This window comes from Pollachius pollachius (genome assembly GCF_949987615.1).
Source record: "Pollachius pollachius genome assembly, chromosome: 1".
Classification (NCBI taxonomy): Eukaryota; Metazoa; Chordata; class Actinopteri; order Gadiformes; family Gadidae; genus Pollachius; species Pollachius pollachius.
In genome coordinates this window covers 4,700,366-4,727,615 of record NC_136934.1, presented here as the reverse complement: position 1 = coordinate 4,727,615, position 27,250 = coordinate 4,700,366, and the positions used below count along the sequence as shown (strand labels likewise).

The window sequence follows — 27,250 nt, the reverse complement described above, 5'->3', positions numbered from 1 at the left end:
TTTGCTTCACTGCGTGAGTTTACTTGATAACCAATCAGCGGAGAGCAACTCCAAGTCAAGCATGCATTTGATTACATTGAACAATTGTTTTAGTTTGTTTTTAGATTTTGCTTTTTCTTTCCTTGGGTGAGTAGGGACTTTGCATAGCTGATGAAACTCATCCCACAGGATCCACTGTAGCGACAGACATTTCCTTACATGTGCTAGACAATCTCTCGATGGAGAGAAACAGTGAGAGAGAAAATCTGTGCGAGTGCACGTGTGCCTATGTGTGTTTGTGTGTGTGAGAGTGTGTGTGTGTGCTTGTATGCAGGTACATATTTATAATTTCTCTCATTTTGTGGATCTGGTTTGCGTGAGGTGTGGTAGTGCCCTCGCCTTTCTGACATGTACATACAATGTGAAGGTCTGAAGTGATTTCTTTTGTTAAAATCCTATATTTTATCGCTTTTTGTAGACATTTTGTTGTGGGAAGAAAATAAAAATAAATTGTATGGGTTAATTTGCCTTTCGTGTCGTCAGTCTCATACTCGCCGATATTGAAGACAAGATTTTAACTTGCAAAAGAGCTATTTTATTATTACACATAGAACTAAACAAATCTCGATATATATATATGGATTATTGCAATATTCCATTCTCAAACATAAAATGTTAACAAATTATGCATATACTGTAGTGTTTTTTCTTTTCGTATATATATCTTTGAATACAAATATAAAAATTGAAAAATAATAATTGCACAATAACAACAACGGGGAACTTTCCAGTCCTGCTTTTACATCCAACTCCATGAAAACATTGGCTGCGAACCACCATCCAAATCGGCCTCCGTTGCCCCCGAAGACCTTTTGCACTTCCCAGGTCAGAGGTCACCATCCTCCCATCCGTTCCCCCGCGCGTCCGAGCCCCTCCTTAACGCTGCGCCCCACAGAAACACCACCGTCAGGGTGAGGAGAGAAACACATCGCCACGACAACAGCAGCATCAGCACCGACAACAGTCATTAACACAAGAAACGGAATAGAGACGGGCCCGAGAGGCGGTCCTGCCGGTCCCCGAAGAACGGCTTCGGTTTGATTTGAGCGGGAAAAAAAAAAATCTTGGAGAGGACACAAGGAGAGAGCGAGCGAGGGAGGGAAACACAAAGCTACCTTTGAAACATCAAAACAAGCAAGCCACTATGTTTGCGCTTGCGGTGTGTGTGTCTCGCCTAAGCTTGTTTGTGTTTCCCCCCCCCCTCTCCCCTATCCCCCCCCCAGATCCTCCAGACGCCGGTGTCACGTCTACACCCGAGAAGTTAATTAATAGCTAATCAAAGCTAATGCCTCCGCGGCGCATCGCCAGCACAAAGACATGATTAATACGTAATCAAACGAGCGTGGCGGCGGCGGCTCAGCGCGCGACGCCAGGGCCCGCCCCCCCGGTGCCGCTGCTGTTGTCATAGAAATAAAGCGGAGTGCGGCTGATTGGTAATTAGCGGGCGGATGGCGCTGCGCCGCCTTTCATTTGATGTTGTCGGGGATTTATCTGGGAGCCAACCGGAGCCCTCCTGAGTGACGATACCGAGGCGACATAGGAAAGCTTGCACGTTCACACACACACACGCGCACGTGCACACGCACACTAACGCAGGCACATGCACGTGCATGCACGCACACACACATAATAAATATAGTTATACATGCAAATAGTGTACATATACACAAGTACATGCATACTTATAGACACATGCACACAAACACATGCACATATATATACAACCAGACATATATATACACACATGCACACATATACACACATACAGATACACACACACACGTTGAAACACTAACTATTCATACGAGCAAACAAATAAAAACATTATTGCATATTGGAATAGAACCACGCATGCAAATAAACTTCAAATTGTGACGCATTTTAACAATGTGCCACCACTAGCCAGCGGAAAAGTACTCTGCTACTCCTTACCTGTTTAATGAATCTATCAATTGAATCTATCAAATAATATATCATTATAACCATATACTAACGTATCATAACAATATGTTAAACGTTCATGCCCTCAAACACAACACACTTCAAACAACGAGCCTTAGCCTGCGGCAAAGTGCGCTTCAAGTGTGTTTCAACCGATTGCGTGTGCGTTCTCTCACCTGATAGGCCCAGCCGGTGACAGCTGACGTTGCACGCGTGCTTCAGGAGGAACCGGTTGATGGCGGCGTCTCCCAGGTTGTCGGGCCCAAACATCATCTCGCCGTCTGTGGCGCCGAATCTGAGGAAACAAGTCCCCATTGTCACGGTAACCCTTAAGACGCGATGCTCCTGTCGGTGAAGCATACGAAGGGTTGGGGGGGAACGCACCTCTGCTCCTCAGCCCTCACCACCGACGGGTCGGTGAGGTTCTCTCCCACTCCTGTGAAGAAACAAAAAGACACACAGAGATACATTAATATTACTTCTGCAGCTGATTTTGATTTAGTAAGGCTTAAAAATAACGCACACACACACACTTACATCACTGATGCAGTTGTTTCTGATAGATGTAGGCCCACACACGCACACACACACACACACACGCACACACACACACACACAGGTCATTAAGACATCTTGCTCAATGATCTCCCCCCATAGGCAGGTAGAGAACATTGCGGATGAAACCCAGAAAGCTCGATGAACACTACACACCATCCCACCATCCGGGCCTCCTTCACGATACCCAAGGTGTGGAAACAAGCCAAAGTCACATGCGTTTGTGACAATGCATTCGATACGAAAAAGGCACAACACAGACCCACCCCCACCTTGTATATCGAGCACGAGTAGCTCCTTGCGGGAGTACTCGTAGGTCCAGTGGGAGAAGGCCAGCAGCGTCTCCTCCAGCGAGCTGCAGGGGGCGATCTCGTCGCCGGTGTTGTTGTTGTACTTCTTGAAGTTCCCGGGCATGTACCCCTCGATGGTCATCCACTGGCCGGTGGAGTGCCACAGGACCAGGGACAGGTCCAGGAACCTGAGGCAGAGCGAGATATGGTCATGGGCACACACTAAGATACCCATAACACATCGGAAAGAACAACACACAGAGACTCACGCACACTCACGGAAACACACACACAAAAAAACATAAAATCAGAAAAACACACACACACACACACAGACACAACTAATCAGAAACACACACACACACACACATACACACTCACACACACCACAAATCAGAATCACAAACAACAAATCAGAAAAACACACACACACCGAATCACAAACACAAACACAACAAATCAGAAACACAAACACGACAACTAAGAAACACACACACACACACCTGTACATCAGAAAAAGCCCATGCCAACAGACCTTGGGGAGTGCTGCATGTCCTCGGGTTTGACCTTGTTGAAGACCTCCATCATTTTCTGGGCGGCGGCCTGCTGCTGAATCTCCTTTAGGGAGGGGGAGGGGGAGGGGGGGAGAGGAGGGGGGATAGGTTAGCAAGATGGCCGACACTCAAAACAAACAATAATATATGAGCAAATATACCAACAGACAGACACTATTATAAGCATGAAAAAGACAGATCGGCAGACAGACAGACTGAGAGGCAGACAAGACACACTAAGGGACATGACAAAGACAGATAGACAAACTGACCGAGAGGAAGACAAGACACACTTATAAGCACGAACAGGCAGCTGGATGGACAGACAGGACACAGAGAAGGAGACAAGATAGACAGACGGGCAGACACGGAGGCAGACAAGGCACGCCCATAGCCACTGCAAACGGGCGCCGGCGTCCCCGGCGGGTGGGGGGTGGCGCTCGTACCCTGAGACACAGCTGCAGCGGCGTGCTGCCGTGGAAGTGCCTCTGCCAGACGCGGACCACCTCGGGCCTGAAGGCCTTCACCACGTACACCGCCCCGAGGCGCAGCGCGTCCCGCTCCGCCCAGGTACACAGCACCCGGGTTCCCAGGCAGAGCCCCCCGTCCAGGGAGCCCTCCTCGCTGTAGAGGGTCTGCAGCGTGGCCGACAGCCCCTGGGACGACCAGCAGAAGGTGGGCGAGGAGGAGGAGGAGGAGGAGGAGGAGGAGGAGGAGGAGGGGGAGGGGGAGGGGGGGCCCGACGAGGTCACCTCCTCCAGGGTGTAGACGCTCACCTCCTCGCCCCCTGTAGAGCGGGGGGGACGGAGGGAATAGAGCGCATTTAGTCGCTACGCATGAAGATTAGATTTGATTTTAATGGAAGGAGCTGTTTTTCTGATACGCAATATGTTACTGCTATTGTATCTACTCAATAGTTCAAATACATTCACCAGTAAAAATGAATTGAGGGTCCCATACCTTCTTAAGTGTAATAATTGTTTATCAATTGATTTTTATTAATTATTATTGACGAATCGGAACAGTTATGTGGTGTTACCAGCGAATATGCTTTCTACGAAGGTGTTATTTAAAAGAACATGTATGATGGTATCTGATAATGACTAGTGAAGTACTGTTGGCTGTGGACAGCGGGGGGGGGGGGGCGACAGTGCAGAGACCCTACCCATGAGGGGGGCCGGGGTGAAAGGGATGTTGTGGGCCAGCCTCATCAGGTTGTTCCTCTCCATCGCTGTCGCCGCAAACACAACGCGGTCAGAAGAAGGTCATGCAGTGAGTGCTCGGGTGCCATATCGTTCATTCTTATCCAATTATTATTATATTATATTATCCTTATCCTAGTATATGTGTAAACACACTTTTGCAATATATCTCAGAGCAAGCAGTATGTGTGTGTGTGTGTGTGTGTGTGTGTGTGTGTGTGTGTGTGTGTACCTGAGTAGTGAGGATACAAATCTTCAGTTGATTGTAGTAAGGAGTTCTTTGCTGCAATGGAAAAAATATATAAATCAATAAATCCAATTTGAATCTATACAGAATCACGAGAAAATATTGCATATAAGAGTTCCTTTCGCAATACCTTCAGGCAGGATTCCACTAGTTAAACTGCAAATAAGAGAACAGTTGTTTGGTTATTATTATCATCTCAGCAACATACCCATGAACCGACGCTGACTATATATGATCACAAATCTCCATCGAATGGACAGACTTACGAAGGCCGCTGGCTCACTGATTGGGCGAAGCTGTTCCAAACGGAGGAACTGGGACTCGCCCGGTCCTGTTGAGGAAACAGGGACATCATCAGGCAACACGTCCTGACTGGGACCAACATGGGTCAAAGCATCCACCGAATGGCATCCATATATCTGGATCTGACGGGTCTCAGCGGGATCACTCTTACCGGAGGCAGAAAAGCTTGTTTCTGGAGGAATTCCACGGGCTCACAATCTGCAACGTGTTTTGATAAAGTGCGATCAGGGGGAAAGACAGAAAACGTTTGTGTATAAATATGGTCTGTTTCATTTGTTTATCTATCTGAGCCATCTACTGTAGGCCAAGATTCAAACTAGGACCATCACATTGTGCTTCTGCCTGGCATGGTCCTTTCTTGGTCATCATACCGTATCTGCGTGGTCAGCACTATCTCGCTGAAGAAACATGTCTTTTGAATTCCTATTCCGAAACTACTTTACGCACTAGAACAGGAAATGGCCCTGTGTTTGGCGCCGTCCCTCTGACCACTGGGTCGAAGGGTCAGCGGGGTCATGTGAACCTACTGAGCTGAGTGAGGCTGGCTGTGGCCGACCAACATCGCCCCTTGAGCTTCTTGCTCCTCCTCCTATGCAGGTCAGACATATTCTGCCGAGGGGAAGAGGAGTGAAAATTGAGCGTCAGTTCAAATCACTGTGTTACACTGGGCCAAATGCAATGCCATTGTACGAAATGTTGTATTCACTGATTTCACAGCTAATTCCTGCTGCTGAGCTGTAAACACAGGAATTTCGAAGAAAAGACACAATTAAAAAAGTTGCGTCATGTCTTATCTTATCTAGATAACAGAGGTGGGTCACAGTCACCTCCTGGATTTTGACGGTCTTCTTGTTCAAGGCTCTAGCTCTGCTGCCCCAGCGGAGCCCCAGGTCGGAGGATTTGGACCATTCTGGGGGGACAGAATAAAGGCGTTCACATGGAAACTCCTGCCACTTAGAGTGATGGCCAATGGAAATCCTTCACTCGCTTCTAATGACATTATCAAGAGCTATCGAGGCGTGAATTACGCATCAGAAAACAACGTTCTGCGTAATCCGTTGCAAATTTACAATTAATCGATTTCACCCAAATAATGTACGAATATTTCACAGGTACACTGTATTTTCCCTTTTGGCTACGGAGCAGATTACCGTGCACTAATGTGGCCGACGTTGACGCAGATCTCGTTAGAAGTTCGTAGTTCTCGTTCGAATGTTTGCTCGCATTACGGCGACTGTGAATAAAGGGATGACACCTCGGGACTTTGAGGAAGTACAAAGTGCACGACATCGAGAGAGGAGGCGGGGAATCAGACCAGCTCAGCACAGCTCTGTCTCTCCAATAAAGAGTTTATTAGTCTGACGAGATACTCAGTAGGTGAAGTCGAAACATCCCTCTGATATGAGGGATAACATATCACAGATAACATCTAACCCTAACCCTTACCCAAACCTTAACCCTAACCCAAATCCCTTCAATTTATATGCAAATGAAACACTCAATATAGAATATCTCCCTCTCCCCCTAACCCTAACCTTAACCCTAATGCAAATCCTTTCAATAAACATGCAAATGAAACACTTAATATAGAATATCTCCCTCTCCCCCTAACCCTAACCCTTTCAATTAATATGCAAATGAAACACTCAATATAGAATATCTCCCTCTCCCCCTTACCCTAACCCCATACCCTAACCCTTACCCTAACCCTTACCCTAACACTAACACTAACCCTAACCCTCACCCTGACCCTCAGCCTGACCCTCACCCTTACCCTAACCCTTACTCTTACCCTAACCCTAACCCTTACCCTAACCCTAACCCTTACCCTAACCCTAACCCTAACCCTTACCCTAACCCTCACCCTTACCCTTACCCTAACCCTTACCCTAACCCTAACCCTCAGCCTCACCCTCACCCTAACTCTCAGCCTCACCCTAACCCTAACCCTAACCCTGACCCTCCATGGAGGTTCACCCCATAGCCCAGACAGTACAGACAGATACGGCCGTGTCTCCGGGGCCTCACAAGCCCATCACAGAATACCTTCGCTGCGGCTGCCCTTCAGCGAGGCCCGGACGTGTCGGGCCCTCCCCCCCGGGGAAGTGTTCCCGCTCCGGGGTCTGGCCAGGAGGGGGAAGGAGCCCCTCAGCGGGCTCAGGGGGGCCCCGGCGAAGGCCAGGCTCTCCACGCTGGAGGACAGCGAGGCGTAGTGGCCGTAGGTCCGCTCCCTGGCCACGCCCACCCAGCGCGAGGGCTTGCTGCGCATGGTCGCCCAGCGGCTGGAGAGCAGCGGCCGGCGCCGCGGCCGGTCCCAACCGGAGGCGGAGTCCGGCGAGCTCTTGGTGAGGGAGGGGGGGCCGCCGGGGTCGGTCTTCTCCGGCCGGAGCCCGTCCTTATGATCCCTCATGTCCTCCTCCTCCTCTTCCTCCTCCTCCATGGCGGTGGGTCCCTGGCCGGGATAGGGGGCGGGGTCCTGGCTCCATGACCGGTGGTCCGGCCCTCCGTCTCCCCCAGACGCGGCGGGGGCGTGGGGCAGCGAGCCGCCGGCCGTCGGCTCCTGGGGGCCGACGGGCGGCGGCCGCTCACACAGACCGCCGCCGATGGCCCCCGTAGGGGAGGAGCCGCGGGGCAAGAACCCATCGCCCCCCGGTAGCGGCCGCCCGGCAGTGGGCGGAGATTCCTGCGATTCCTGGACCGAGGATTTACGTCGGGAGAAATAGTAAAAATTTAAAACATAAAAATAGCAAACAAAAGCATGACAAGTGAACGACAACAACTATGGCCTACAATTAAGCATCGTTTGCAAATGTATAAGGATTCAGTTCAGATACACAAACACAGTACACAGTATACTGCACAGCTGTACTTTGCAATGTGTTGCATTCAATGTGTGCCTTCGCAAACAGTACACATACAGTAGGTGCACTCCGCCATGCTTGACAGCAAATCTAAAGCACGATTGTGGTGTTGCATACAAGAGGCAGCGGCACGTGTGCCGATTCCCCAAGGAAATCATAATCCAGAACCCGTATTCCCACAGCATCGATCAACGAGGAACCACCCGGGACGGACCGACCTTCCCGGACGTCTTCTCCGTGTGTCCCGGACTCCGGTGCCGGCTCCTCCAGTCGGCCGCGTGGCTCTCGGGGGCCGGGGGCAGGGCCAGACGGCTGGCGCCCCGCAGCAGGGAGGGCGGGGTGCTGACGCACGCCCCCCGTCGCTGCGGGGCGCTGGGGGGCGCCTGCGGGCGGAAGGGAGCCAGGCGGGCGTCCCGGTGCTGCAGGCTGTCGCAGGCCGAGAACAGGTTGAGGGTGTCCACGGCCAGCGCCGACAGGTCCTGGAGCTGGCCGAGCTGGCCGTCCAGGGCCGACAGGCTGTCCTGGATGGAGTGGACCCGCTCCGAGACCTCGCCCACCGCCGCCGACATGTCGGCCGTCCTGAGGGCGCGTCGGTCGTTAGGCGTGCTCAGGGTGCCGTGGTTGGGTATTTTGGTGGGGTTTTTTTTTTTTTTTTTTGGGGGGGGGGGGGACACTTGGTTTCTTAAAGAGTTGATGAACGAATTGTTATGGATTGGTGAAATGAGAAAGAAAAGGATGGTTGAACTCCATTGTAACTTAATATTTGTTTAAGAGGTTTTAACACGTTTAATACGTTTAAAGCTCCAGTGTGTGCAAGCAGCCACCAGCGGTGAGGTAGCAACCAACTGAACAGATTTTTGGGGATAATACACTATTAAAAAAACATAATTTTATTATATTGATGAATTTAGCTATGTTTTTATATTATATTTTATATTAATCAATTCATGCCAATCCTTTCTCCTAGATGATATTCTTTTTCACCCACTATACCTTAATTACTAAAATTACAAAATACAAAAGAAGAAAAATGGGAAAATACAGAAATCAGAAATTACAACCTCTCCGCCGTGTTTTTAATCCGTGTGATCTGGTTGTTGTGGAGACCTTGGCTCTTCTGGTGGTAGTACTCATGGACACATTTCTCCTCAAACTCGTGGAGTCTCTTGCGGTCCTCTTGGCAGAGGTAAAGCTCTGGTCAGGGGAAGAGATAAGGTCCAGGCAGAAACACTGGTTACCTGACATTTGAAGCTATGTTTTTGTTGGTAATTACACGGATTTTGCCTACCAATATAGTCCCTAAATACACCGAAAAATTTATGTTGAAAAGATGTCAACAATAGACATGTAAAATATGTTGGAAAAAGACAGAATTAGAGCTAAAATATGTAAAAAAGAAAAAAAAATGAAAATAGCCATCTCAAATCAAATCAGCAGGCACGTGTAATATAATATAACCATAACGCAACCCAAACACACAGAATCACAGTGAATACTCACTGAGCCCTGAGCCTCTTCCCTTGGTGGCACCCCTCAGCCACCTGCAGAGGGTGCTGACACACAGGGCCAGGTGACTCAGAAGGATAAAGGGAGGAGGGAGGAACGGCCTGTCCTGATAGGCCATGATGTAACGGTAGCGGTTGTACTTCCACAGTATATTGGACGAGGAGGCCATGTCAAAGTACACGTTGCTGTTCGGAAGGAAAATTAAAACATTTGTTCAGGATTAATCCAATGGTCTTTCACAGATTCCACAAAACTTTAAGAGGAATGAAAAATGAATTTGAGGATCAGTGAGACATTCTTGAGCTTGGATGAAGACTCGATTTTTAATGCAGAGAGAGAGAGTACAGAGAGAGACACAGACAGACAGACAGACAGACAGACAGACAGACAGACAGACAGACAGACAGACAGAGAGAGAGAGAGAGAGACACAGACAGACAGACAGACAGACAGACAGACAGAGAGAGAGAGAGAGAGAGACACAGACAGACAGACAGACAGACAGACAGACAGACAGACAGACAGAGGGAGAGAGAGAGAGAGAGAGAGACACAGACAGACAGACAGACAGACAGACAGAGGGTGAGTCTTACTTGAAGAAGGCGATGAGGATGTTGACCATGATGATGTACTGGAAGAAGAGATAGACGGCCTGGAGGAAGGGGGTGACGAAGGCGGCGGGGGGACACACGTTGTCGTTGCTCTCACACACTGGTCCATGCAGAACACATAGACAAACAAATAAACATAAAATATAATCTTTGTACATTATTGACTGAAACAGGGTTGACCAATTGACGGCAGACGGACTGCATTTGTGTAACGCTTTTCTAACCAGTGGCCACTCAAAGGGCTTTACAACATGGCCCAACATTCACCCATTCACGCACACTCACACACCGACGGCGGAGTCGACCACGCAGGGCCATAGCCAGCTCGTCTGGGGCACCTAGTGTGAGGTGTCTTAGTCAGGGACACCCCGACACTCGCTAGGAGGACCTTCCGGTTACCAGCCAACCCGCTCTACCCCCTGAGCCACATGCCATGATAAATACGTATTTAATTGTTCTTCAATTAAATTCCCTTCTGGCGAACGGAGGAACCCCCTGAAGCCCGACTCACCGTCTATCTCTCCGGCGTAAACCTCTCCGAACATCATCCAGTAGGGCTGGAAGACGGCGTCCATGGCTAGCCTCCAGGACGGGCCCTCGTTGGGGGACAGGATGGCCTTGCGGGCCACGCCGAAGCTCAGCAGCACGATCGCCATCATCACCACGATGGATAACATGTTACTGGTCTGGGAGAGGTGAAACTACAAAGGTTAACAATACAACTAGTAACAGTATATAATATCATAATATCAGCCGATATTATCGGCTGATATTTGCTTTTTGTACGTGTATTGACATCGGCCAATTTTTTTCACCGATTTTTATTTATTTGTTTCTTTAGACATATTATTTCCCGGCATGATTTACAGACAGTTCAACAAATGTTCCTCTTTTAAATTGAGACTTGTAGCATTTTTTATCATCATTGTGTAATTTTTATGATTGACGGAAATTGACGGAGCAAAAGCAGTATCGGCTCCAAATATCGGTTCAAGAAAATCGGTATCAGCGTATCGGTCATCGGCTGATAAAAAAAATCGGTATCGGCCCTAATGAATCCACATAGGTAGATGCCTAATTACAACCAAACATCCATGTACTGCTCCGGTTTTATATACAGACATATTGTGGCGAGCAGAATGGGATGGATGAGATGGGAGCCCAGGTTTAAGCAATTAAGTAGTTCTGCACCACAATACACCGCATGACTACGGACTGCCTTTATTATAACACCCGCCTCATACATGGAAAATGGCGCACTAAACAACAACAACCCCGATGATAGATGAACCCCCAGAATCCCTTGCGCATCTGAACCAGCATTTAGCAGACTCTTTTATCCAAAGCGATTTACATCGGTTAATACACCTTTGGTCGCCACAATATTATTCTCCATGATTACTTGGAGTTTTGTTGTTTTCAAGTTGTGCCTCCTTTTTTTTTTAATTGTCCTACTGTCCTGTACTCTGCCAAACTAACTTCCTCTCTTTAATAAAATAACTTGTTTCTCACCTTGCCGAAGAGTAATTCCTACTTTGTAGTTAGAGAGAGCAGGTGCTTGCATGAGATTGAGATGAAAAAATATCAAAAGAAATCCACAGTCACGATGGAGATCAACAGCGAGTTCAGAGGACGTGCAGGAGCACGAGGGGGTAGCACGAGGTTAGGCCGTCTTTCTCATGGTGGCCTTCGGGTAGTGTGCAGACAGACACTGGGGAACGAGGCCTTTATCTTTCGGTTACACTAACCTGCCCCATGTCTTAATAATCAGGCTCCACTAAAGGTGCTGCATCGCCATCAGCGTCACGTCAACCTGTGACCCTACGAGCTTTTACAATACAGGCCATTTTAGATTTCGTCTGGACTGGAGGGCCTTCCCTTCCTCATGATGCCCGCGTATCCCAGCCGAATGACCCATGTGACGGAACGCTCGCTAGACACGACGCTGGCGCCCCCTAGTGGAGCAGAGGGGTACGACTATAACCACTTGAGTAAAACAACAAAAAGTATTAATTTTGTCTTAGTGCTTGACCCTTGGTTCTATGAACATCCTTACTGTACCGACAGCGATATATTTTTGTTTCTCTTTCTTCTGACAAATGTACTTAGTTCAAGTCGCTTTTGCTAAAAGCATAAATGTATAAAAATGTAAATATGAATGTATAAAACCAATCCAAAGCGCCCCAACGGACCATCTTGGTGATCATGGTGAGGTAGGGCCCGGCGTGCTGGTTGACGGCCAGCAGGTCCAGCACCCTGACGAACCAGAAGATGATGTCCAGGCAGTAGCTGATGCGGCCCGCCACCCGCAGGGTGCCCGTCTGCCAGCGCAGAATCAGCCCCGCCACGAAGAGCAGGATGGCAATAAAGTCGGACACGTTCCAGTACTCGGAGAACCAGATCTTCAGCTTCTGGCTCAGCTTCCTGGGCTCCGACATCAGCACCTGGGGGGCGAGAGCAGGTGATTGGGGCGCCCGGCGCTACTTCCTGCTGCTGTGTTATGGTGGATGTGTGAGCTCCTACTCATAGTCATCCTACAGACAACTAAAGCCATTCTTCTGTTTTTCTCTCTCTTTTTCTCTCAGTCTCTCTTTTTCTCTCTTTTTCTGCCTTTCTCTCTATTCTTCTCTCTCTCTCTCGCTCTCTCTCTCTCGCTCTCTCTCTCTCTCTCTCTACTTTTCTCTGTGTCTCTATTTTTCTGTCTTTCCCCCCCCTCTCTCTCTCTCTCTCTCTCTCTCTCTCTCTCGCTCTCTCGCTCTCTCTCACCTCTCTAATCTTCTCCACGGCGGTGGACAGGATGTAGGCGATGACCAGCCACTCCTGAATGCTGGGGCGGTCGCCCATCTTCACCAGGATGGTGATTGAGAACAGCAAGAGGAAGATCAGGTAGGCGATCTGCAGGCGGGAGGAGGAGGGACAGAGTGATGGGGGAGATACGTACGTAGAGTGCATCAGGCTGGTCAAGAGCAAGATCACACCAAACTAGTGCATTGTTGAATATCTCCATGCCATAGTGATTACATCTAGTCTCATGAGATCACCAATCATCGTCAAATGTATTAAATCGTTTCTAATTAGATCACCAATCATCATCAAATGTATTTAATCATGAATAATGACATCACCAATCATCAAATTCATTAAGTCATGAGATTACCAATCATCAAATTCATTAGATTGTGAATCATGAGAATACCCATCATCATCAAATTCATCAAATCATGAATCAGGAGATTACAAATCATCATCAAATTCGTTAAATCATGAATCATGAGATTACCAATCATCATCAAATTCATTAAATCATGAGATTACTGATCATCATGAAATTCATCAAATCATGTCTCATTAGATTACCAATCATCAAATCATCAATCATCATTCAACTAATGAGATCAATCATTGTGAGGTCACCCATAACCAGTCCCAAAACGCTGACAAGGAGGTTGATGAGCATGTGCACAACAATATGTTTATATATATAATGTATATCTATATATATATCTATATATACCCAGTGACAGTAATATGAGCGGGGGCTTGTCCACCTACGGTGTGCAACCAGAACTTGACCACGGGAGCGGTGTAGCACTCGTAGAACCTCCGGATCCAGAAGACGCAGAAGTTGGTGAGGGTGGAGCACGTCTGCGACATGCAGCCCAGGCACGACTGAGTGCACGACTGGCCACTCTCCACGTCCTGCAGGAGACACACACACACACACAAGCGCACGCGCGCACACACACAAACACACACGCATGCACAGGCACGAACGCACGCATGCACACACACACACACACGCGCCCACACACACACAAACGCACGCAGGCACACACGCGCGCACGAACGCCCGCAAGCGCATACACACACGCAACGGCACACACACACACACACACACAAATGACATCATAAAATCGAACACCTGAAATCCCACATACACAAAAATTAGATCATAGAATGAAACACCAGGTCACACACACACACACACACACACACACACACACACACACACACACACAGACACACACAAACTAGAATAGAATAGCATAAACAAACCTAGATGATCATAGAATAGAACAGAATACAGTAGCCAGACACATACAATACTAACAGTAACACACAGCACAATAATACACACAAACACGATCAAACACAATACAATTCGGAGATAATAAACACAGACGATAAAAGATGGACGAACAGACTGCGGGTCTACCACGAGTCCCCCCCCCCGGCCCCCTCGCTGTTTTACCTGGCTCTCCCTCTGGGGGTCGGGGGGCCCCCCGGGGCCCCTGCCGAACAGAGAGGGCTCCTGGGGGACGTGGCACATCTCCGCCTGGCTCTTGAACTCCAGCAGGTTGATGGCAGGGGGGAGCACCAGGCTGAGGAGGATCTGGAGGAGGGCCACAGCACGGGGAGGCTTACTCCTGCTGCCCCCCTCTTACTCCTGCTGCCCCCCTCTTACTCCTGCTGCCCCCCTCTTACTCCTGCTGCCCCCCTCTCACTCCTGCTGCCCCCCTCTTACTCCTGCTGCCCCCCTCTTACTCCTTTTGCCCCCCTCTCTCTTGGGCTCGGTGAGTTTGGACACCTTTGAGCGATCCATGGGCACGGTTTGAAAGCATCTCCACCCACACTAGGGGAGTCCCCCTGGATGGCGCCAACACCAGGCCGTGTATCACGAATTTACGGCACACTTGACAATGACCCAGGGGAAACCCCACCACTCGGAGGAGCCCAGGAAGGTCACCTATGTGGAGTGGGGCCGCCACCTAGGTGTGGTGTAGTAACAGAACATGGCCGCAAACTGTTTATGTGTTTTTATCCTTACAGGATGGAATGTCTCAATTTGAATTTAAAATGTTTTCTGTGTGTCTTACTCTGTCGATTGTGTTGTGGTTTCCTGCCTGGCTGCATTTACCTTTAGGGCATTCGGCAGACGCCTTTATCAAAAGCGCCTTACGACTTAGTTAATACACACATTCACTCACCGACGGCGGAGCGCACCATGCGAAGTGACAGCCAGCTCGTCAGGAGCAGTGAGGGTGAGGTACCTTGCTCAAAGACACCTCGACCCTCAGCTACGAGGAGGGGCCGGGAATCGAACTAGCAAGTCCACGAGCTCTACCTCCGTGAGCTAAGCCGACCCCTGTAAACTAGCATAACCGGCTGCATTCAAATAAAGGCCCCCTGCAGCACAATAAATGCGAATCGAACCGAGCTCGGGCCTTAACCCGCTCAACAGGAGTCCCTTTCCAAGCGCCTCTTGTACCTTTAAGGAGGAGTTCTTCCTCATGTTGAGGGAGCCGGTCCAGAGGTCCGTGAGCAGCGTCTGGGTGCAGGTGTGCGCGACGAAGGGCCGGTGGCAGGACGACACGGCCATCTGCAGGCAGGTGAAGTGGCTCCAGGCCTCCATCTCCGAGGTCAGCAGCTTCATGGCCATCTGCTCGTTCTGCCGGAAGGCGCAGTCCAGCATGTCCACCGACAGCTGCCCGAACTCGCTGACCGACGGGGACAGGGGGACGGGACGTGAACCACATCCGATGGTTATCAACGTAACCGATACGTGGTGAGCATGGATCACTTGACAAACAGGCCTACTCGTGTTACTCCCCTCAATAATGACCTGCCTCTGTCTTTCGCTGAATCATGAAACGGTAAATCAGAAAGAAAAATCAAGTTGTTGTGCATACGCACACAGTATTCAAAGCAACTCACCATGTTTACATCAGGTTTGGATTCAGAGGCACTATGTAAATTGGTTCAAGCCATACATTTTCAACGAGTGCCAGTTTCAATGAGTCAACCATGTCCCCTTTTCAAGGGGGCAGACAAAGTTCAAACAAGCAACAGCTAAACCATTATTCTGACGTGATTTGCTCAGTTTCTATTCATGTTCAGTAACATACTGCCGTGACACACTGTGCATTATCTCTCTCCCCCCCCCCTTACAGAGAGCAGGACCTCCTATCTGTAGACAGTGTTGGGAAAGTTCACTTTCTACGTGAACTAGTTCAAAGTTCAGTTCACAAATTTTAAAATGAACTAGTTCAGTTAAACGTTCATAATTTAAAAATTTGAACTAAGTTCACAGTTCCAAAAAATGAACTAGTTCATAGTTCTTTTTTTCAATATGTTGCTGTGAGCTATTTTTCCGGCATTTTGAACATTGAGCCCCCTTTGAGGTTTGTCTAGGATGAAATAGAGTGGTTGAATCAAGTATCGTAGCTTAATACAGTTTCTATCGTGTTTTATTGCACATTTAGCGCATTTTGTAAATCCCATTGATTTCTGTTGGAAGACTCAATGCTCGTTGGCCGGAAACGGAAAGGGGGGGTGTTCACGTTTGGTTGTAGTCTTTTCTCTCGGTTCTAGCCCTACTGATGATTTGAAGAACCGAGCGAAAAGACTACAATCGAACGTGAACAGCCCCCCTTTCCATTTCCGGCCAAAAGGCAATGATTCTATGAGGTATTCTAGTCCGCTGAGCTATGAGCCAGAGAGCTAACGTTACGGATTGTACATATTTATAATTCGAAATTCGTCTCAGCCTTTATACCACAGATACTCTAGGGTCTATAGCATATAACCGTGTTGTCTGATTACAGTTTAATTCATTTTCCACAATTTAACAGCTCTTAGTTTTGAAGAATAATCACCGCGCCATTCGTTTCAATGGGAATCGCGCCGGTCTGTACTTTCAAAATAAAGTGTACATATTTATAATTTGAAATTCGTCCCAGCCTTCATACGACAGATACTATAGGGTCTATAGCATATAACCGCGTTTTCTGATTACAGTTTAATGTAACAGTAAGCTGGCAACACCGCAACTGCAAATTAACCTCACAGGGATTACCATGGCAACCGGTCAAACAACACGGCGATCTGCGTGCCCCCTTACAGAGAGCAGGACCTCCTATCTGTAGAGACCCCCCCTTGACTGATTGATTGATTTTAATTGACCATTTTGATATATAAAATATGAAAAGCACTCTGTGTCATACATTAAAATACATAAACAGTCAGGGATGACACAATAAAGCTTATTTCCATTGCGGTCCCTTACAGCGAGCAGGCCTTCAGCTGGTCCGCCAGGGTCTCGTGCACGTTGCTCTGGCGCGCCTCTGAGGCCATGGAGCGGTACATCTTACACGCCACCGTGGCTCGGGCCAGCGCCTCCTCGCCGTGCTGCCACAGGAACAGCGCCATCTGCTGGCGCCGCTGCAGCACCGCCCACACAAACAGGTCGTTGAAGTTGAAGTGCACGAGGAGCGTGACGTCAGCGGCCGCGGTCGCCGATGCCGTCGCCTCTTGGTTGCCGAGATACGGGTCTGTCCCCTGAGTGTGTGTGTGTGTGTGGGGGGGGGGGGGGGGGGGGGGGTAAATACAGCCAAGCCACACAGAGTTAACACTTTAGACGTGTAGAAGGGTGTTAGATAGTAAACATTAGAATGGCTTGATCAATAAAAGTAGTAAAAAGTATAAAACATTTCCATTGCGTAACAATAGCTCCTTTTAAAGGAGTATTAGAACTAAATATAGACAGCTGCATTCCAAAAAGTGGGCAACGGAAACACAGCCAAGCCACACAGAGTTAACCCTTTAGACGTGTAGACGGGTGTTAGATAGTAGACATTAGAATGGCTTGATCAATAAAAGTAGTAAAAAGTATAAAACATTTCCATTGCGTAACAATAGCTCCTTTTAAAGGAGTATTAGAACTAAATATAGACAGCTGCATTCCAAAAAGTGAGCAACGGAAACACAGCCAAGCCACACAGAGTTAACCCTTTAGACGTGTAGACGGGTGTTAGATAGTAGACATTAGAATGGCTTGATCAATAAAAGTAGTAAAAAGTATAAAACATTTCCATTGCGTAACAATAGCTCCTTTTAAAGGAGTATTAGAACTAAATATAGACAGCTGCATTCCAAAAAGTGGGCAACGGAAATCAACCAAGCGAGCAGCAAAGTGTGACTCAACAGATTCGTCTGTGTGTCGGCCTCCCCGCCCACCTTGGACTTGTACGGCTGAGCGGTTCTGAAGAAGTGAGGCCGTTGTGGAACTCTGGTGGGGTTGGATGTCAGCACTTGCCTCGGTTTGGACAGGAAGCGAGCGCTACCCCGGGCTTTCTCCTGCGTCAACACAGGCGGAGCGGTCAGGTGAAGTGAGATAGGCATCCAAGATAGACCCACACTGTTTATAAAACAATGTGGGTCTAGACGGTACGTACATGCCGTTTGGTCATTTAGCAGATCGCTTTATCCAAAGCGGTTCACAGTGATTGTTTTGTTAGTGAGGAGCTTCAAGGTAACAGCATCTTGCTCTAGAACGTTGTGAACATTGGGATTCCAACCTTGTACCTTTCCGCTTACGGTCAAACCCTTAGACCAGTGGTTCTCAAACTTGTTCTATTAGTTTACCCCCTTTAAGATATTTTTCCAGCTAAGTACCCCCTTCACAGGCACAAAACCTTTTTGGGAGAAAAAAAAAAGGTTCTCCTTTATCTTTGTTTTCAGATTTACATTTTAACCACTTGTCAAATTCATTGATTTTTATTGTCTAGCTTTTAGAATTGAAACTTGTTCAGGGTGAAAAAAAGTACCCGCTGTAGTACTCCCAAGTACCCCAAGGGGTACACAGACCCCACTTTGAGAACCACTGTCCTAGACTATACTGCCCCCCCATATGTACATCCTCATCGAATCATCTTAATGGCGTTGTTAACGGAGTGTTGCTTTCCTTCTCACTTTGTTCTGGATCTTCAGGAGGTTGTAGGCTGCTTTGAAGCTCTTGCGTGTGTAGCTGCTCCGGTACGCTCCTCCGATCAGGTACTCTATCACCAGGCCCATGTCGACCAGAGTGAGACGGTAGCCTCTTGGCATCGAGCTCTGACCACACACACACACACACACACACACGACACACATGCAAATGGGGACCGCTGGTTTGGGTAACCTTCCTGCTGCTTTCATGGGAATTCATCGGTCGTTAAAGGGGACATATTGTACCACCAGGTGTGAGTGTGATTAGCCATTACAAGCTGTTTTGAAAATGTGCAGCTTCTGACATCACAGGTGGGCGTGTCCACCTAGATCTAATCACAATCAAACCTGGTGGTATAACATGTCCCCTTTAAGATTGCATCGTAAGGTTCACGTGACGGAGATGGAGGTGGATCTATGTGTGGTCGGTTACGTTAAACTAGCGGGATCTGGAGTGGAGTCAAAACTAATGAGGGCCACTCACTTGTTTCACATCTGCGACGAGGTGATGGAGAAAACAGTCGGACGAGGCCTGTGGCTGAAAGAAACATTTACATTTGTACTTTACTTCATATTTGCACTAAATAAGAAATTTAGTTTAATATGAATATCTAAGGGCTGATTCTCTTTTTGAGGGACTTCTTATCCATAGGTTAGGGTGGCACGTAAAGAGTCTCAAAGCAGTGGACCAAAAGAAAAATTAACACAACTATAGAGGAGAAGAAAAGATGAATTGCCCAAGAAATCCTTTCTTTGGAAAAGGCTTTGTGGTGGACGTTCTTTGAACTGTATCAACAACGTAAATCTGCGCCCCCAAGGCTCAAAGTGTGAAATGGTTACTAACTAGATAATAACTCAGAGCTTACATAGTCTTAGTGTCTTGAGAAAATCATGTATTATGGAAATTACCATTAAAGTTGACTATTATTATTATGGTTCAGAGTGAAGTCCAGCCATAGTTTCTAAATGTGAGTCAAGCTCTATGCCTCTGGGGGCCTTGAAATGAACAATTGGCATTTCCTCTGTTTACACGGCGATGAGGGAGAGCCAAGTTGAGACAAAGAGAGTGTCCAGGGAGACACACTGAAACACTGGGCAGGGGAAACAATCAGGGTGAACAACTGACCAGCTGAACTTCTTTTCAACCATTTACCCACTTGGTTCCCCTTATCTGATTCCTAGTAGTGGAGTCCAATGGTTAAGGACGCTAGCTAGCCAAAAGCGACTTAGAGTTGATATATTACAACCTTTAAGTCGCAATTCCCTCCATTCATGAAAATAAGGTCTTATCTGATTATTTGAATGGCAGAAGACTTCACAATATTGCCCTACTCTGGACAGCGCTGGTCATCCTCTTTGTGTGGACGTGCTGTTGTTTTACAAATCTCCATGGAGGGCATTGTGGCTAAGATGTCGCAACATCCTCTGAGTAAAGCTGTTTACAGTAAAATGACCTGTGGCAGGCCCAAGGAATGACAGAGATAAGCTGGGAGGCAGTTGAAGAAAAACAGCGACGGAAAGAAAAAAAAAGCTAGCAAGCAGTTTCTTGTGTATTGAGTACCGTGTTGAAGAGTTCTTCGAGGCGCTCCACGGTGAGGAACCGGCTCATGGTCATGCCGTTGTCGATGAGCAGCTGGACAAATGCCACACGGTCCATGACAAGGGCGTCCAGCATGGCCTGCTCCAGGGAGTCTCTCTGGGCACCAAAGAGGGTCGGGTTAGAGTGGACTCTCTCTGGGCACCACAGAGGGTCGGGTTAGAGTGGACTCTCTCTGGGCACCACAGAGGGTCGGGTTAGAGTGGACTGGAGTAGCACAATCATAGCAATAGCCTCATAGCATCATAGCCTCAGTTATGTTTTAGGATTCATCTTATATTTATCCCTATCTGCCTAAGTCATCTATTTTCTCTTAGGCAGATAGGGATTATGGAATGTAAAAAGCACTCTGATTGGCTTATGATATAGCCAATGAGGTGCAGTGAGGTGAGAGTAGAGTTGGGTTAGATATCACAATTTGGCCAAAATATGACTTTGGCAATAATGCATAGAGGCTAACGATATGAAATCTATGGATAATAATTTAGAAGCACAATGCTATTGTAGTCTGGAGGGGAGAATCCGGTCGCCCTTACCTGCCAGTACTGCCCATACACAAGAATCTTGTCCTTAGCAATGTCCGGTCTGTCCCATGCTAGCGCCATGCCCAGCTGCTCTGCAGGACTGGCGTTGGTGCCTGTTGATCATAGGGATAGAGAGCACAGCCGAAATGGGGATTTTTACCATGCTGTATTCGCTATAGATGGGTCACTTAAAGCTGGGGTAGGCAATTTATTTTAAAAGCATTTTTGGTCATATTTGTTGAAATTCTCTTTGCATCCAAACAGGAAACAATAAATCAGCTTTTTGCAATAATATCAAAACGAAGATGTACAATAGAAATACCCTTGAGTATAGAAGTCAAAATGGCTGAATCTGTCGTCTGTTGGTCTTTGGATTCTGAGTCGAAGATGGTGATCTGTGCATTCAGTCGATCCAAGATGGATGAACCAAAAGTTTATCATTTCAGGGAGTAGCAAACATTCCATTTGTAAAACACACCCATTCCTCTACTAACCGACAGCCTGTAATCCATGCAATTCAGAAGCAGATAAAAGATGTCAGAGGCTTCTTTACTGTCCACTCCAAACTCTTTTCCAATCTTATCCAGGAAGTCTTCCTGAAGGTCAGCATCCAGCTGTCTATCAACATACATGACATAGAGTATGTAGAGCTGTATTTCGCAGGCCAGATCTTCAATGCAAGCCAGATAAGTTAAAACAAACATCCCATACGAATACCTATCCATAGCAGTCTGCTTGTGCAAGAAGGCAAGCAGGTCTGCGGCTTTGCCCGATCCCTCGAACACAAACACTGGCACGGGAGGATTGCTGCTGACGTAGTCCAACACTGTGGTGACCACGGCAGGACCTCCTTCAACCACCACACACACCACAGGCACTCCCAGGTTCATGCCTATGAGATGGTGGGGGGTACAGAGATAAACTGGTAAATCTGATGAGATGTCACACTAGTAAACCTGCTTTTCAAGCCTGAGTGTACACACACAAAAACCCACACAACACACAGATTAAAATTACTTTTATGATCCTGAGGGATGTTGTTTTGGTTGTGAGCACTTAATTACAGACACTAAAGTACACTCAGCCAATAGAAATATAGAAACACAAAAAAAACATCAATGGACAAGAAACACATAGGAAGCAACTCACGAGGGTGTATCCTCTGCTGTTGAATGTGCTTCTCCAGGCGCCTTCTAAAGCCATGCTGGCACCCATACTTGCCTATGGTGCCATCGTCCACCAGCAGGAAGTGGGAGTGAAAGTTGTTCAGACAGTCCCTCTTGCTCAGAGGGTTTCCCAGAGACTGGTAGGGCCGGTACACCTAACAACCGGACAAGAGGGACCGCATGAAGGGCAAGAACGAATGACAGTAGAAGGTGCTAGAGATTTACACTGAAGCGGTCAGTATAGGCCTACTACAGAATGAAATGATATGTTATGTCGGCTGGCCGAGATGAAATAAAAGTCCTTTCTAGACATATTTGTTTTGGACTCAATGCGTTTGGGTCACCGAACTTGCCGTTAGTTAAGACAAATGGAGTCGTTGTAGAGAAAAGGGAAATTGGGTCAAAATTAAACTTAGCCGCCTTGATTTTCTGAATAATCATACACAACATTGCGTTGCCATCATCGATTGCTGCAAGTAAAAAAATCGTTGAGGTGCAACAAGTAAAAGAATGGCGAGGCATGCCGAACCTCTTCCCCGAATGAAGTGTGATGAGCGCTATAGTCGAACCAGATAGAGCGATGGGTTTCAAACTCACATCCCTGCCGATGAGGTCATTGTTGTTGTTGTTGATCATCCCCCACGGGGTCACCCCCACTGTGTTCCTCTTCCTGAGGTTGTGGCTCCCAAACTTCTTCTGGGCCTCGCCCACGTACTTGGAGACGCCTGGACCATGCCGTTGAACGAGGACTTTGTTATTAACACAATCGTAGCATGCGTAAGGATTTTGTGTGACATTAACTCCACATGCGCACCAGTTCCTACGGATGGCCTTAGTACCAAATGAGAGTCAAGACAATGAATGCTTTAAAAATCATGAAGACCATCTGCGGAAAAAAAACCCGGAAGAACAACAATTATCGATTAGTTTCGTCCGTTCCCGACTCGTACCGGTGTTGATTCCGTCGGTGAGGATCCAGGCCCCGGTACTGAGGGCGGCCGTGAGCAGGCCCTTGCCAAAGGCCTGGCTGACCTTGGGGGTTAGGATGAGGTTCTCGGAGCCCCCTTGGACAGAGATCAGCAGCTTGGGTCGGTCCATCTGCCACTCGCTCAGCATCAGCTGGAGAACGTCGTCGGCTCTGGAGTCCACTGACACACGGACGTACTGGAGAGGAAAGGACCAGTATACGTTTATAATGGTTTTTGTACAGCGCATGTTACGAGCCTGTTGGTTCCTTGTTCTCGCTCTCCGAGAAAACTAGGACTTCGGATGACTGATTGGTAACATGGGTTGAGAGTTATTACACATTATATAATACATAATATACAATTATATATTTTACATCCTAGTTAGTTGTAGTTATAACAGTTATGACCAAGCACTGGGACTTACAAAAAGGTATAACTCGACTTGACAGGTGTTTTGAAGAACTTTTAATTACATTAACGGCGATAGCTGTAAGGTAATCGGAATCAACCATGCCAACAGACTCTAATTTCACTGCCTGGCTGCCCAATAAATGAAAACATACAGATAATTCATATAACAAACTAGCTCTCCTGCAGTAACGTGAAGACCTATAAAGGCAGGCCCGCCGCTCCCTATACGCAGAGTACGCAGAGTGCGTAGGGCACCAAGTACCTGGGGGGGGGGCACCAAAAATTATGGTTTGTAAAAAAATAAAAAAATAAAAATTATTACATTATTGAATTAAAAAAATATATAAATTAGTTATGAAGAGGCCCACCGTTGTTTTTTCTTAATTGCATAACCTATCACTCAATTTCGGCAATTATATGTTTTTACCTAATATATGTTTTTACCCCCCCCCCCCTCCGCTCGCGTAGGGCACCGAAATGGCCAGCAGCGGCCCTGTATAAAGGTTACAAACTAGTTGGCAGGAAAATGTTTATGCTCTGCTTGGCAACAGTCGATTCCAAGTCCAGCAACTGTTTGTGATAGCAGTGCCGAATAAATTAATAATTTAACAAACAAATCAAAATCTGTTTCTGATTATTACTGTTACATAATTGTAGAACTGCTATGTATAAGCTATAACACATTCCCTCACATGTGCTATTGCCTTATTCAATGACAATTCAACAAAGATATCTAATAAACTAAATAATCATGAGTTGGAGCCGTAATAGATGACGTAAAAAACGCCCATAAGAAATGTTGTTCGCAAGACAATAGGCCCCGTCCACAGACTCCACACGGAGCCGATTTTTTGGTGAAACCGCGTAAGTCTTGTGCGTTTCGGCCGACCGTCCAGACGGAGCCGGCGAATCCGGTGCTCGAAACCGCACATTTCTGAAACCACCCTCGGAGGTGGTTTCAAATCTATCCTTTCGTTAGGAGGATTCGTGTGGACGCCTGAAACGAACGCATTAAATAAAGCCCCTTGATAAATTGAATGACTAACTGTACATTAAAAAGTATTTCTGCTCAATTTTAAAGGTTGAATCTCCTCGTGACTGAATGTTTGTATACAGCGCGCAGGCTGTGTGCATGCAGGCTTGATGCGCTCCACTTTTTTCCGTGGAGGACCAGCGCCTTGATTATACGGGCGAAAACGGGCGAAAACGAGCCTTGAGCACGGTACAGGTGTGAGACGGGACTTGGGCACGGTACAGATGGCCTAGTGTGAGTGCACCCTTAGTTTTTATACTAACAGCTCCCCTGTTTGGCACGGCGCATTCTGAATGATAGTTCAATATGTTCACTCCTTTGAAGGGTCTGGACTTATTTCATATCCCACCTTTGCGCGACAGACCCGAGCGGCACTATCCTGGAAGTCTATGGTGCCATAGGAATCGGTGGGGCTGGCTATGGTGTGGCACTCTGTGGACCAGTGCTCCTCCACCTCCGGCCCAGGAGATACTCGGGGGCAGGAATACCGCCAGGAATGTTCTCCTATCAGGCGCCCGCAGCAGCATCTGAGCAGTGCAGAGGAAGAGTCTAGGACTATAGTCCAAGGATCTGTTGATAAAGGACTTGCCAAAAAGTGTGGCGCTGAAATGTTGGCCATACAAGACCAACATTTTACAATCAGACAATATCTTATGTTTACTAATATACTGTACGTGTATTAATAATAGGCTCTATAGAGGCAAAATATAATAACCGATATATAAACTAGGAACATAAAATATCATAGCCTACCTGATCAGGTTTTGACAAACGTGGCATACTGGAACACATCTGTAATACACAGGAATCAGTATTTTAAACCTCTTTTTTAGACTTTCTCTGAGACTGGTTGTGTTAAACTAAGAGTCCGTTTACCGGTGTGGCTCCCGCGTGGAAGGAATAAAATGCACACAGTCTCTTTTGGAGAAGCTTTCTTCGATCCACGATCTCCGTGTCTAAAAATAAAGAAAAAGTGAACTTGTTTAAAAGTTTGGAGAGCATTAAATTACCTCGCCGCCCGAATCTAAAGCCAAGCTTTTACAATATAGTTGAGGGGACCTTTCCAGTGAAGCCCATTGCGTCGTTGAACATAATTAAGTCACATTTCCTCGTTCAGCCACCAGCAACAGCGCAATATCCAAGCATCCGTCTCTGCCTTGCGCTCTCTGATTCTTGCAACATTGGAAATGGTACAGCGATGGGAAGATAGTAAACCTGCCATCGATCCTTCTTTCGTTCTGCCCACTCAATGCATCAGCTCCGGGATTTTCCCCAGATAAGAATACCCCGAAACATAGGCCTGACTGGTTGCAACATTAGTAAAAGGAAAAACCACTTCCTTAGCACTTCCTGAGATATGCATGGCTTTTTAAGCCTGTGTGCGTGTGTGTGTGTGTGTGTGTGTGTGTGTGTGTGTGTGTGTGTGTGTGTGTGTGTGTGTGTGTGTGTGTGTGTGTGTGTGTGTGTGTGTGAGAGCCCAGTGTTCACATGGGCACGTCTGTGTGTCAACCCCAAACAACAACACGCAGGCATGAGCTTTGCAATAGGCATGGCTGAAAGGCTTCACGTTCCCATTAACATTTAGGGCGTTTAGTAGACGCTTTGATCCAAGTCGACTTAAACACCTGTAAACTAAGCAAATATGTTCATTAATAGATGATGTGGTGGAATAATGGTGTTAAGTGAATACGTATATCAGGTGTTTTCAATAGTTTTGGACCCCCAGTTAAATTTAAAGTCTTATATATTCCGTGACCCCCAGCAGATACAGAATAATAACAGGCTAAAATTAATCAATAAAAAAATAATCTGCGTTACACGCTACTTTTATTTTAAAAGCCACATGCGTCTTCTTCGGGTCCCTGGCCCTGGGGGCGTGGTCCTTCGACCGTGGGCCCCGGGGAAGTCGTCTGCGACCGGTGTTACCCAGTCCAGCTTCGTTTTTCAGGAGCCTGGACCTGAGGACCCCAGTGCGGCCCCGTCATGGGTCGTTCCCCATCCAAGGGCCTCCTGTGGTCGTTGTCCAGGACCCTGTCACCCAGACGCTCCGTGATGGGATCACATAGGACTGCACTGGGGCTGTGGTCCTGGGAACCAACCCGAGACTAAGCTGAATTTACAAAGGGATTTAACCATTTAACAGTTTAGAATTACATGATTTACGACCTAAATTGCTATTAACAACCTCGAGTTTAATAACTAACCAACATGGTGGCCTAATATCTTATCAATGAGCCTGGCTACAAGACCCTATTCTAAAGGTCAAGAAAATTCTTTCAAACAGCCTTGACAAGTTAATAACCCACCTTAAAACACAAATGACATTTTCCGTTGTGGAATGAGAACCGCATGTGTTTGACCTACCATTTAGTGAGTAATTATTAACTTATAATTGCTACAAGTATAAACATTGGATTGCCTTCCCGTGCCCTAATAGACAGAACCAAAGGCTGTCGGGTTAAGGCCTAAAGTAGTAAACAAGAACTACGTTGTAAGCTATACTGTGGAAAGTAAAATGTGGTGGAATGTGATTCATAGTCATACACATACCTCATGGTATAATAGTAACATTAAGTCTATACATAATAAACTGTACTAGAATTTCTTTACTTTAATAAAATGTTATTTGTTTTAATGTCTTTTTGCCATTTGTGTTGACATTACACCACTTTCGTC

The 27,250-nt window shown here is 47.1% G+C and overlaps 1 protein-coding gene across 1 annotated transcript; it reads right to left on the bottom strand.

The window, feature by feature from the left end:
* Window positions 1–603: 603 nt before the first annotated feature.
* Window positions 604–25,799, bottom strand: trpm6 (transient receptor potential cation channel, subfamily M, member 6). The gene is made up of 40 exons (XM_079750600.1): window positions 25,634–25,799; window positions 25,451–25,530; window positions 25,328–25,366; window positions 24,924–25,101; window positions 23,113–23,326; window positions 22,760–22,887; window positions 22,146–22,317; window positions 21,714–21,888; window positions 21,491–21,614; window positions 21,319–21,391; window positions 21,009–21,109; window positions 20,437–20,571; window positions 19,360–19,413; window positions 18,861–19,001; window positions 18,126–18,245; window positions 17,176–17,447; window positions 15,379–15,607; window positions 14,362–14,502; window positions 13,662–13,808; window positions 12,876–13,004; window positions 12,302–12,553; window positions 10,621–10,795; window positions 10,092–10,209; window positions 9,493–9,683; window positions 9,054–9,186; window positions 8,211–8,571; window positions 7,178–7,823; window positions 5,959–6,041; window positions 5,659–5,740; window positions 5,283–5,329; window positions 5,095–5,159; window positions 4,959–4,984; window positions 4,814–4,864; window positions 4,545–4,610; window positions 3,826–4,166; window positions 3,361–3,443; window positions 2,808–3,013; window positions 2,365–2,416; window positions 2,157–2,275; window positions 604–921 (listed from the first exon to the last, which is right to left on the bottom strand). Exons 1-40 carry the CDS (start codon window positions 25,664–25,666, stop codon window positions 866–868), a joined length of 5,838 nt encoding a protein of 1,945 aa, XP_079606726.1. The 5' UTR covers window positions 25,667–25,799; the 3' UTR covers window positions 604–865.
* Window positions 25,800–27,250: the final 1,451 nt, after the last annotated feature.